At 43.8% G+C, this 12,047-nt stretch overlaps 1 protein-coding gene across 50 annotated transcripts in view; it reads left to right on the top strand.

Annotated features, from left to right (window-relative positions):
• The window catches only part of RIMS2 (regulating synaptic membrane exocytosis 2), a 379,504-nt gene extending 371,886 nt beyond the window's left edge, over window positions 1-7,618 (top strand). For all 50 annotated transcript variants that reach the window (XM_054167301.1, XM_054167288.1, XM_054167286.1 and 47 more), the window contains 5 exons: window positions 1,471-1,612; window positions 3,475-3,587; window positions 4,328-4,429; window positions 5,876-6,015; window positions 6,945-7,618. In XM_054167301.1, coding sequence (XP_054023276.1) covers window positions 1,471-1,612; window positions 3,475-3,587; window positions 4,328-4,429; window positions 5,876-6,015; window positions 6,945-7,163 — 716 coding nt within the window. In that variant the 3' untranslated portion in view covers window positions 7,164-7,618. The remainder of the gene's footprint in view (window positions 1-1,470; window positions 1,613-3,474; window positions 3,588-4,327; window positions 4,430-5,875; window positions 6,016-6,944) is intronic.
• Window positions 7,619-12,047: the final 4,429 nt, after the last annotated feature.

The raw sequence follows: 12,047 nt of genomic DNA, 5'->3' as shown, positions 1-12,047 counted from the left end.
GTTATCCCAGGGCTATCTTCTGCCATGCTCATTTTGTTTCTCAGATCCCTTAGAGCTTCACTGACCCTGTAGGTCCAGCAGTTCTTTTCTGCTATGTGATGAACCAGAGAAGGTGTAAAGGGTAACAGAGGCTACAAACTGCAGAAGAGAGCAAGTCCCTAGATGTATCCTACCCCACTGGGTATTACTCTGCCCTCATTGTTTCAGTAAGAGTTCTGATGTTATTTGGTGTTGTGTACATTTAGAGTTACTGGTCTGTTACAAACTGTGTTACCAGTGCATCACCCAGCAGTGTGCTGAAGTCAGGGGGATATTGAATAGAGAAATTGCAGTGCAGAATTCCTTATCCTCTTGCAGGCAACAGCATTTGAAATCAGAAACTGCATGGAGTGACTGTCTTACTTGTGAAAGGAAAACTGAAGCTTCATTCCTACTCATTCCTTTTCTGTCTTTCTTTGTCTGGTTGGTTGGTTTCATTGTTGTGTTTTTTGTTGTGTGTTTTGGGTTTTTAATGTTGATGTCAGAATATCATCCAGCTGAGGTCTTGATCAAAATTCCTACACTGAAATGCTGCTATCTGAAGTTTTGAGTGCTTTTCCCCTTGTCTGATAGCCATCTGTCTGTCACCCTAATGGCTGTTTTTGCAAGTAAAATTAAACTGTGCAAGCAGATTAAAAAGCTGGTACCCTTGGAGGTGGTAATAAACTTTGATATTGTGCAGGAAAAAGTCATGACTTACCTGGTAACTATCAAACTAAAGCAGAGAAGTGTGTGTGTAGAGAAACAAATAGGAAAGGCTTCTTTGTGTGTTGTTTACTGGCCTTACTAATATATATCTATACCTTTATTTATCTGGTAAGGACCAGATAATTTCAAATCAAATGATTCACCTGACTGTCCTTGCTAATGCCTGTCTATACCTTTATTTACCTGATTTATCTTTGTTTACCTGGTGTTGGTTGATAGGTTGGACTCGATGATCTCGAAGGTCTTTTCCAACCTGGTTAATTCTGTAATTAATTTTGATAATGACCAGGTAATTTCAAATCAAGTCATTTATCTGACTTAACAACATTCCCCAGACACTGCATGTTTTGCCATCATGGTAACAGTTTAATTGAATTCCTGAGAGAGATGTATTCATCCAGAGCAAACATGTTTTGAACACACTGAACTATGGGGAGTGCAAGCCTGGCCACCTCCGTGGGCAGACTTGTGCTGTGCGTGGGATGTCTGCCCTTGGAAGGCAGGGTCCTGTAAAAGAGATTTGCACTTCTCTTGTCTGTTACTTAACAAAAGGTAATTTTTGAATGGAGGTCTTGGTGCAGGTACACTTCTGGCTTCGGGTGGTTCTGCCACATGGAGGGACGGGGTGCCGCCTGCAGCAGTGCCCTGCAGGGCCAGGCGTCGGTGACAGTGCAGTGCAGTGCAGTGCAGTGCAGTGCATGGGCTTCTCTTTTGTCTCGGCAGAAGCAGGAGGCAAGAAGCTGCGGAGCACTGTCCAGAGGAGCACTGAGACAGGACTGGCTGTGGAGATGAGGAACTGGATGACCCGCCAGGCCAGCCGCGAGTCCACGGACGGCAGCATGAACAGCTACAGCTCCGAGGGAAAGTAAGCAGCAGCTGTCACTGGGGTTAGCTGGTGTTTCGTGAAGGACATGGAGGGCTTTCAGAGGGCCATGAAAATGATCAGGGGGTTGTAGTGCCCCTGCTATGAGGATAGGCTGAGAGAGCTGGGGGTGTTCAGCCTGGAGAAGAGGAGGCTCCAGGGAGACCTAATAGCAGCCTGCCAGTCCAGGAGGCCTACATGAAGCAGGGAGAGAGACTGTTTACAAAAGCCTGCAGTGACAGGACGAGGGGCATTGGCTTCAAACTAGGGAAGAGCACATTTAAATGTGATGCTAACATCAAGTTTGTTACTACGAGGGTGATGGAACACTGGAACAGATTGCCCAGGCAGGTGGTTGAAACCCCATCCCTGGAGATGCTCAAGGTGAGGCTGGACAGGGCTCTGGGTAGCCTGATCTGGTGGAGGGTGTCCCTGCTGACTGCGAGGAGGTTGGACTGGATGACTGTTGGAGATCCCTTCTAGCCCTGACCATTCTGATTCTCCAGAGCTCCAACTTGCAAAGTAAAGTAAAAGACAGAAAAGGGCAAAAACTCCTTGCATACATCTGTGTTTGCAGGGGAAAAAAGCATGTCCAAGTGTTCTTCACTGGGATAAAGGGTTTTTCAAAGAGTCTGCTGATTAATTTTGAAGAAATTGTCTAGGCAGACATGTGGGACTGTCAAGTATCATGCTTTTCAGAAAATCTCAAGTTAAAAACATTGCCCAGAAAGATGATTGTGGATAGACTTATTGGTGGTATTCACAGCACTGGATGGTACACCTGTGGTAGACAGCAGATCTTACACATCCGGTTGATGCACTATATGCACTTGAGATGGACACTTCTGCATGGTTGGTCATTACCAGTCTCATTAGTTCTTGTTGTCTTGTAAAGGGCCACAGATAATTAATGGCACAAATTTGAATTGGAAAGGACTTTGGTGACTGGCCACAATGGATTTCAGTTCCATTGTTGAATGGATGCCATTCTCAAAGACATTTGTAACAAAATGTTTGTGAGGAATGCTGATTCCAGGAGGTGATTTTACAAACAGGGACTAGTATTCAGTCTGATGCAGTGATTTCACTGGATGCATTTGATGTTCAGCTGTTGAGTTCACCTTGACTGAGGAATCATAGAATCATCAGATTGTTAGGGTTGGAAGGGGCCTCAAGGATCAGCCAGTTCCAACCCTCCTGCCATGGGCAAGGACACCTCACCCTAGAGCAGGTTGCTCACAGCCACATCCAGCCTGGCCTTAAAAACCTCCAGGGATGAGGCTTCCACCACCTCCCTGTGCCAGTGTCTCACCACCCTCATGGGGAAGAACTTCCTAACATCCAATCTGAATCTATCCATTTCTAGTTTTGTTCCATTCCCCCCAGTTCTATCACTCCCTGACACCCTAAAACGTTCCCCCCCAGCTTTCTTGTAGACCCCCTTAAGATACTGGAAGGCCACAATAAGGTCTCAAGAGTCTCCCTCCTCTTCTCCAGACTGAATCCTAGTGGTATCTTAGTATCTTACTGAACTGGTCTCAGTAACTACAGTAATAATATTGTATAACTACAGTAATGAGCAGTTGTCTTTAATACATTGGCAAAAGAGCATGATGGAAAAATAGTGCTATAGAAATTAGAGGTAGTGAAGATTAATGCTGTTTGTTTATATGCTGGAGGCTGAACTGCTGCTTGTTGAACACTGTCAGGTTCTGAAAATTACAGTAATTGTTTTGTAATCTTGTAAATGAGTTCCTTGCTAGCAGTAGTACCAAAAATATAAATGCTAAATGCAAAGCATCTGTAACACAAATAAGGGCAAATTCAAGTGGATTTAATCCCTTATTTTCAATATTGATTTTTAGTTTGATTTTCCCTGGTGTGAGGTTGGCTGCAGACAGCCAGTTCAGTGATTTCCTGGATGGACTTGGTCCTGCTCAGCTCGTAGGACGACAGACTTTGGCAACACCATCAATGGGTAAGTATTTGAGTGGCATAGATATGATATCATCTCCTGAGTTTGGTAACTAGAACATAGACATTTTCTAGGTTCTGAGTGTTTAAATATGGATTTCCCATGTGGTTTTGAACAACTCAGTTAAGACCAAAACTCTAACTTCATCCAAATTTGAACATAATTGTAGGTGCTCGTTATGACACTCAAAAGCAGAAAGGTGCTTTGAAAAATGCAGTCTTTCATTTCTTACTCAGTTTTTCCATCTTTAAAATGTGGCTAATGAGACCAGTCTCAATCATTTGCATAGTGCTGAATAAAAATGTCAATTTAGGTGCAAAGTATTTTGTGTTATTCTACTTGGAGACTTTTTTACACTCACAAGTGATCTTCTCCTACCTTGTCTTAAGCTAGAGGTATGGTGAAGAGATTTCAAGCAGTTTTACAGAGCTGCTTTCTACTAATTCCCTTGTTACCTTTTTTTTGATCTGAAATTAAGATGAAAGAAAAATAAAGTTGAAGATAGGGTCATGGGAAATTGGAGACAAGGTGTTATTGCAAGGGGTTTTAGTTGTTTACTCACATAAATAGCAGTGAAGAGAGTAAGTATTGAATTATCTAGTAGTGGTAATAACCAGCTCAACCTTGCTGCTGGAATGCAGATGATCCAAGCCATCATGTAGTCAACCTAGAAATTCCCATAGGTTTCCATGTACTTAGGTGTTTCTGAACTGCACTGACAAGACTTCTTTTTTGTTATCTAGGAGATATCCAGGTGGGAATGATGGACAAGAAAGGACAACTGGAAGTAGAAATAATCCGAGCCCGTGGCCTTGTTGTAAAACCAGGTTCAAAGACACTGCCAGGTAAGGAAGAAGAATCTTACTAACAACAGTTCTACCCAAAAAACCCTCCAAGAGACACCCAGGCTCTGAGGCACTGCTCTCTAACTTGGGTAAACTCTTAGCCAGTTCCTGCATGGCTTAATTCCAGTGTTGTACCCTGAAATGTGTCATGTATTGAAATGGTATACAAAAAAATCAACCCTACCTCAGAAGCAAAAGAAAAGTCAGCCTGGTGTCTGGGCTAGCAGAAGACACAAAAGTATTTTAGTAATAGCAAATACATCATTGGTTATGGGGTAGAGAGGAAGTTACATGCTGAATGAAGATAGTGATAGGACTAGGGGAAATGGAATGAAGCTGGAGGTGGGGAGATTCAGGCTGGATGTGAGGAGGAAGTTCTTCCCCATGAGAGTGGTGAAGCCCTGGGATGGGTTGTCCAGGGAGGTGGTTGGGGCACCGTCCCTGGAGGTGTTTAAGGTCAGGCTGGATGAGGCTCTGGGCAGCCTGATCTAGTGTGAGGTGTCCCTGCCCATGGCAGGGGGGTTGGAACTGGGTGATCCTTGTGGTCCCTTCCAACCCTGACTGATACTATGATACTGAGATGTGGTGCCAGAGCCTTAGGGATGAAGAGAGAACCACCAAGGTGTGGAACAGGTACCTACTTGAAAAGTAGACCAATACCTGATACCTACTCCTCATTTTATAATCTGATGTCCTATAACACTGTGTGAAGAGGACGATATAATGGTATTTTTAGCAAGCTCTTCTGCCAGAATAGAAATTGTGTCAGAGCCTTTTCTTCACTGATTTTCACCTTGTAGATAATTTAAAATTATTAACAATTTGGAGCATGGATCCAAATCTCACCAAAGTCAATGCAAGTCGTGCATTTACTTAACAGGCCTATTTTGCATGTTGTACAGTACCAGGATACCATATAGAGGAGGAGCTGAGTGTTTTTTCCCAGGTCAAAATCTGAGTTGTTTCATGTCAGAAGAGACATGTACAAAGAAGCAAAAACCCTAGAAATGGGTAGATTCAGATTGGATGTTAGGAAGAAGTTCTTCCTCCTGAGGGTGGTGAGACACTGGCACAGCTTGCCCAGGGAGGTGGTGGAAGCCTCATCCCTGGAGGTTTTTAAGGCCAGGCTGGATGTGGCTGTGAGCAACCTGCTGTAGTGTGAGGTGTCCCTGCCCATGGCAGGGGGGTTGGAAGTGGATGATCTTTGAGGTCCCTTCCAACCCTGACAAGTCTGTGATTCTATGACTCTATAAGCAAAGAAAGAGTTCTAATACTAAAAACTGTCCACAAGATACATGGATGCTCTGCATGTGAATAAATGTGAATGTTGCTCATGGAGGTTTGTTGCTGTAAGTCATTTATCCAGGACAAGGCAGGTTTAGCATCTGTTATGCAAAATAAAGAATTCTCTATCTCTTTACTTACTGCTCTTTATTTTCTTCTAAGCACCATACGTAAAGGTGTATCTATTAGAAAATGGAGTCTGCATAGCCAAAAAGAAAACAAAGGTAGCAAGAAAAACGCTGGAACCACTTTATCAGCAACTCCTATCCTTTGAAGAAAGCCCCCAAGGAAAAGTTTTACAGGTAATTCGCATCAAATACTCATCTGAATCTGAAAATGTCATCTGTACAGTTGTCACTGAACGAGTTTCAAACATTCTTTCATGCTTCATTTGTCAAATTCTGCTATTTCAAGTACTTGTTGAGCAGATAAATACTGCAGGAGTAACTGTTGATGCAAGTAGGAAGTGCTGAGCAAAAGCTAGTGGTAGATTATTTTGCTTCTGCTGTCTGTATGGGCTCCTTCACTCACCAGGCTTTCTTCAGTGTCACAGGTTGTTAGGGGTTGGAAAAGGACCTCTGGAGATCACTGAGTCCACCCAGTGTCATGGGTAACTGCTCTGTTACTGCCCAGGTCATTTCTGTCACTGCATCATGATTGGTATACACAGAACCAAATTATGCCAGCAGTCAAATCTTTCATTAAATAAGCAGAGATGCAATGAATCAGGGTGCTGGAGTGAGTGCAGAGGAGGGCAAGGAAGCTGGGGAAGAGCCTGGAGAATAAATCTGAAGAGGAGCAACTGGAAGAGCTGGGGCTAGTTAGTGTGAAAGACAGGCTGAGGGGAGACCTCATGACTCTCTAGAACTCCCTGAATGGACATTGTGGAGGGGCTGGTGCTAGTCTCTTCTCACAGGTAATTAGTGATAGAACAGGAGGAAGTGGCCTCAAACTGCAACACAGTGGGTTTAGACTGGATTTTTTTTCATAGCAAGAGTGGTCAGGTGTTGGAGTGAGCTGCCCAGGGAGGTGGTGGAGTCCCCAACCCTAGATGTGTTTAAAGGTTCAGCTGTGGTGCTTGGGGAAATGGTTTAGGGGTGAACTTCGTAGAGGAGGGTTAATGGTTGGACTTGGTGATCCCAGGGGTCTTCTCCAGCCTGAATGATTCTGTGAAATTGAAGCTCTCCTAAATTCTGCTGATTTTTTTCTATTTTCTTCTTCCTGCTAACAGATAATTGTCTGGGGAGACTATGGACGTATGGATCACAAATCCTTTATGGGAGTGGCACAGATACTTTTAGATGAACTGGACCTGTCCAACATGGTGATTGGGTGGTTCAAACTCTTCCCTCCTTCTTCCTTAGTAGACCCAACTTTAGCTCCTCTCACTAGAAGAGCTTCCCAATCATCTCTGGAAAGCTCAACAGGACCTTCGTATGCTCGCTCATAGCGGCTGTGAAACTGTTGTCATAGCAACCAGCGTCACAAAACCCCAATTACAGGTCGCAAACCCTGGTAACACTGCATGCTAAATGTTGTGTCTTCTGAGCCTGTTTCTAGGGCTGCAACGCGATCCTGTGTTCTCAAGGAAGTCGCACACATTGTGCCCTATGGAAGGCCCTCAGGTGAAGGACTGAAGTCATGAAGAACTGCTAGGTTTGGAGTTCAGAGACACTTGGTTTTGGTCAAATCTGAAGCCATGGACTAAACTCAAAGAATCAATCTGTTTCATGCAACAAAAGTCCTTTTCAATGGCATATCTGTTTTGTTGCTCCTGTTTCTTTATTTATCTGCCCTCCCTCCTCGAGCTTGGTTATGCCACAGAAACGGAGTGCAACTCCTCTGAAGCCATGTTACACGTCAGCGGGTTCGCGGGCGGCGGACGGGACAGCAGAACGCAAGGATGCCGGGAAAGCCAACTGTTGTTTGAAACAGTTGCCTGAGAAACGAAAACTCTTCCTCCTGAAAAGATTCAAGACTTCAAGGGGCAGGCTTCATACCTCCAGCCAGTGACACAGGGGAAGCCCAGAGAGGATGGACTCTCTGACAACTAGAACTTCTGTGGATACGCTGTACTGTATGAAATCAAAGAAACTTTTTTGCATGGACACAGATTTAGCTGAACACTTAAAATTATTTTCTTGGGGCTGCAACTTGCAAAAAAACAAAAAAAAAAAAAGGTGGGGGGGGGGGGAGAAAAATTAAAAAGGAAAAAAAAAAAAGAATAAATCAGCCATTTTCAACAATTTCTATTATTTTTAAAAACCCTAAATTTCACTAGTGCATGGTTTTAAAGGGAAGAGAATGCCACAGGGTGATACAAAGACACGCCACCTTTACCCTTCTTTGAACCAGTCCTGGTCTGTGTTTTTGCAGACATGTATTAAAAAAAAAAAAGAGATAAAAAAAGAATAATTTCTAGCAAATATTGACAATTCTGTTTATGTGACAAGGAATAAGTGTAATATATGGAAATTTATTTAAATGTAAAAGGTACAAGCCTTGTAAACTTCAACATCATCTGCAAATTGTACACTTCTTTTACCTCCTCCTTTCTCCGTTTCTCCTCCCGGTCTCCCTCCTTCCTTTCGCTCCCTGTGCCCCTTCGCCTCCCAGGATGACCATCAGATTCTAAACACCTGGCTACCTGCTGGCTTATGACTCTCTTAGGCCCCAGATTCTCTTCAGGGTTGCAATTTCTTCTGCATTTTTGAGTTATTTGAGGAAAGAGGTTGTTTAAGAACTTACTTTTTGTTCAGGTTTTTTTCTTTTTTGTTTGGTTTTTTTTTTTTTCAAGCATGTTGAAAAGGATTTTGCAACATGGCTTGGGAGTACCTAAATGTAATTCAGCATGTATTTGATAAAGAAGATCTTTGAACTTTTTGCAATTTATTGTACAGTGCATGGTAACTTATTTTAAATTCATTTTTTTTTCCCCCCCTCACCTTCAAATTGGACTCTCCAGCAAAATCATGGAATCACGTGGCCATTGTAAGATGTCTTCAATGAATTTGTTTTCAGCACCAGCATCTTCCATTCCAAGGTTGAACTATCATTTTCTTGAAGGTTTTGGGGAAGAGGAAAAATTAAATACCTGTTTGATTTTTTTTTATTATTATTATTTTTTAGGGAATGAATTTACCAACTTTTATTTGCACTAAACCAAATCAGTTGCTAGCTTTTGGGAGACGGCAAAGGCAACGGAGGTTACTAACTCGCAGAGTTTTCATAAGCTCCATTTGTGAGTTTTCATAAGCTCCATTTGTGTTGCAGAAGGCAGGATTAGGTGATAGCAGTCTGGGAAATCAGTCTTTGGTTCGCAAAATAGCCTTAAAGAAAGCTTATCAGTACCACCCCAACAGCTCCCTGACACCGTTACCAGATCCATCACTGCAGCCAACAGGTCTGCAAAACCCTCTGTTTTTGTAGCAGACAGTGACTACCATTGGGTGGTGCTGCAAGTTCAAGCTTTGCATTAAGTGACATGATTCAAAGGGAATGTAACTGGCTAACATTTAATAGCAAAATATCCTTTTTTTTTCTAGGTATTTGTATGCCTTTAATACCTGTTTAAGGTTTAATATTGAAACCTTGCAATAACCTTTTGAACTGTGTTCCGTTGCATTTACCTTTCAGGCCACACAGAATTATTCTGATTTTTCTTTGAAAAAGTCAAATCTATGGAAGTATCCCACTGAGAAACAATTTAAATGCCTCGGAAGAGGGCAAAAGTAAACAACAGTATCACTTAAAATGCCTTTTACTTTGTGCAATATCATATAAATCGAGATTGTGTCTTGTCTTCAGAGTTTATCTACTGGGTATCGTTCAGTTAACGGACAGACTGGTAAAATTGTATTTAATGGAGATAATTTAGACATCTGTCTACCAGCAGCAAATAAAATACTGCTTAACATTGCAGTCTACAACATCCCCTAGGATATTAACCACAACTTCATCACCTACCTTTCTTTTTTTTTCCTGGTAACTGTGAGATGTGCTCACACCACCTCCTTGTATGCTTAGTCCTAGAGGAATAATTTCCAGTTTTCCAGACTCGAGGCCATGAAGCATGGAAGGTTTGTACATACTTGTCATTAGGCAGTATTTATTTTAAAAAAGAAAAAGAAAAAGAAAAATTAAATAAAAAAAAAAAGAAAATAATGTATTTTTTTTAATTTTCACACTTCTGCAACTCTCCTTATGGTTTAGTCATGTAAATAGCACTCCTCCAGTGGTCACTGCTGTCTTGTACATAGTACGTTTTAAAAGGTTACAAAAAAAAAAGGGATTACAGTTGGGGAAAAGACAAAAAAAGGGCAAATGAGGCCTGTAACGAACACCAACTAATGTAAATCCAACTCATTCTGGTGATGGTATTTAACACTTTAAATAAAACATTTTCTTTACAGAAGTTGTGCGCGGTGCTTTGGTGCTTTCCTCTGAGGCGGGCGGCGGCATCCTTTGGTGGGGCTCGCGGCAGCCCGCGGGCGCAGCTGAAGCAGCAGCGAGCTCTTCTGCCCGTGGCAGTGCTGCGAAGCACAGGATCAACTGCATCACAGGGTCTGAGGGGCTGGAAGGGATCTCTGGAGATTGTCCAGTCCAACCCCCCTGCCAGAGCAGAACGTGGTTTAGTTGATTAGATGGTGTTGGGTGATAGGTTGGATTCCGTAATCTTGAAGGTCTTTTCCAACCTGGTTAATTCTGTAACTATGGAATCCAGCACAGGTCGCACAGGAACACATCCAGATAGGGCTGGAAAGTTTTCCAGAGAAGGAGACTTCACAACCTCTCTGGGCAGCCTGTTCTACAGTAAAAAATGTTCATCCTCATGTTGAGGTGGAACTTTCTGTGCTGTCCTTTCCATCCATTGTTCCTTGTCCTGTCACAGGGCACAAGTGAGCAGAGGTTGTCCCTTCTTGACCCCCAGCCCATTTTTTAAGTGCCATTTTTAAGACACCACCTTCATTGCCAGAGGTTTTGTCAACCATGTGTGTACAGAGGCCAGGGGAGCAGTGGGAGGCTGGATCTGCCTGTTCCAGCCAGGAGCTGGGCTCTGGGCTCCAGCCATGCTCCCGTTCTCACATGCTGCAAAGAGCACAGGGCTTCAGGGCTGGAGCTGGCTCTAAGCTGCCGAGGCAGCCCGTGAGGACATGCTCAAACCCTGCTGTAACCATGAAGTGCTGCTGCCAGCTGATGCAGAGTGGCTGTGCCATCCAGTGAAACTTCAGCATCTGAAGCAGCGTGGCTGCACTCGGGGTGGCTGTTTGGGATGGCTGTGGAGCAAACACCCATCCTGTTACCAGCTGTGTAAAGAGTACTCCCCTCCCAGAGCACTGCCAGGAGTGTTCCCTGCCCAGGTTATTGTTCCTGTCACCATTTAATTCACTTTGGAAGATGTAGCCTCAGATTTTTGGCTGCTGAACTACAAGATGCAACAGATTGGCTGTAAAAAGTCTAAGTTTGTAAGCTGCCACCCTGTGTCTAGATACAGCCTAATGTGAGCTGTCTTTCTTTTCTGAGCAGGGCACAAATGAGGACAGAGTGTGCAGCTGGCTGTGGTGGCTGCTGGGGAACATGCAGCCTCTGCAGCAGGGAACAGACATGTGGTCTAACACCTCTACAGGTATGTGAGGGGGTGGGGGTGGAGAGGGTGCTGAAGGTGGTGAGAGTCAAGACTTTTTTCTCTGCCTGACACCTCAGAGGCAGCATCAGCACAGGCAGTGGTGAGTGGGCAAAACAGAAGCAGTGCCACTGGGTCAGGTACCTATGCCTTGGAAACTAACTGATGACAGGAAGGCTGGCTGGCAGTTTGCATAGCAAAGAGTGTGTATTAGATTCCAGATAGGAAGTGAAAGAAACTCCTCAGTGCTATCATGAGACAAAACTGCTGAGAAAGCAAGCAAGAGTATTGTGGCCAAAGTGTCGGTGGGACCTGTGAGAAACCAAACTCTTTGTTGTGCTGCATCTGAAAGTGGGGTACTGGGGGAACAGTCCTGGGTTTCTGGCATGTTAAACCACACTTTTCCTCTGCTAACACTGACATTGCTGTTGTAAGCATGACAGGGCAGCCAGGTACCTGGGCCAGAGCTGGTCTGTGACAAATGATCAAGCTGTCCCATGACATGGAGCACATCACCTTCAGCCCTTTGATAGGTTAGGCAGCAGGGCACCAGCCCCACCTCCTCCCACAGCTAAACACAGTAGGGCTCATCTGCCCTTGGCACTTCAGAAATACACACAGGTACACTCAACAAATACTTGAGAAGGTGCCCAGGTGGCCAAGGAGGCCATCAGACCCTGATTAATAAGATATAGTGGCTGGTCCTGATGG

The sequence above is a fragment of the Dryobates pubescens genome, chromosome 14 (assembly GCF_014839835.1).
Source record: "Dryobates pubescens isolate bDryPub1 chromosome 14, bDryPub1.pri, whole genome shotgun sequence".
Lineage (NCBI taxonomy): Eukaryota > Metazoa > Chordata > Aves > Piciformes > Picidae > Dryobates > Dryobates pubescens.
Note: the sequence above shows the minus strand (reverse complement) of the source record. Positions and strands in the feature narration are given on the sequence as shown.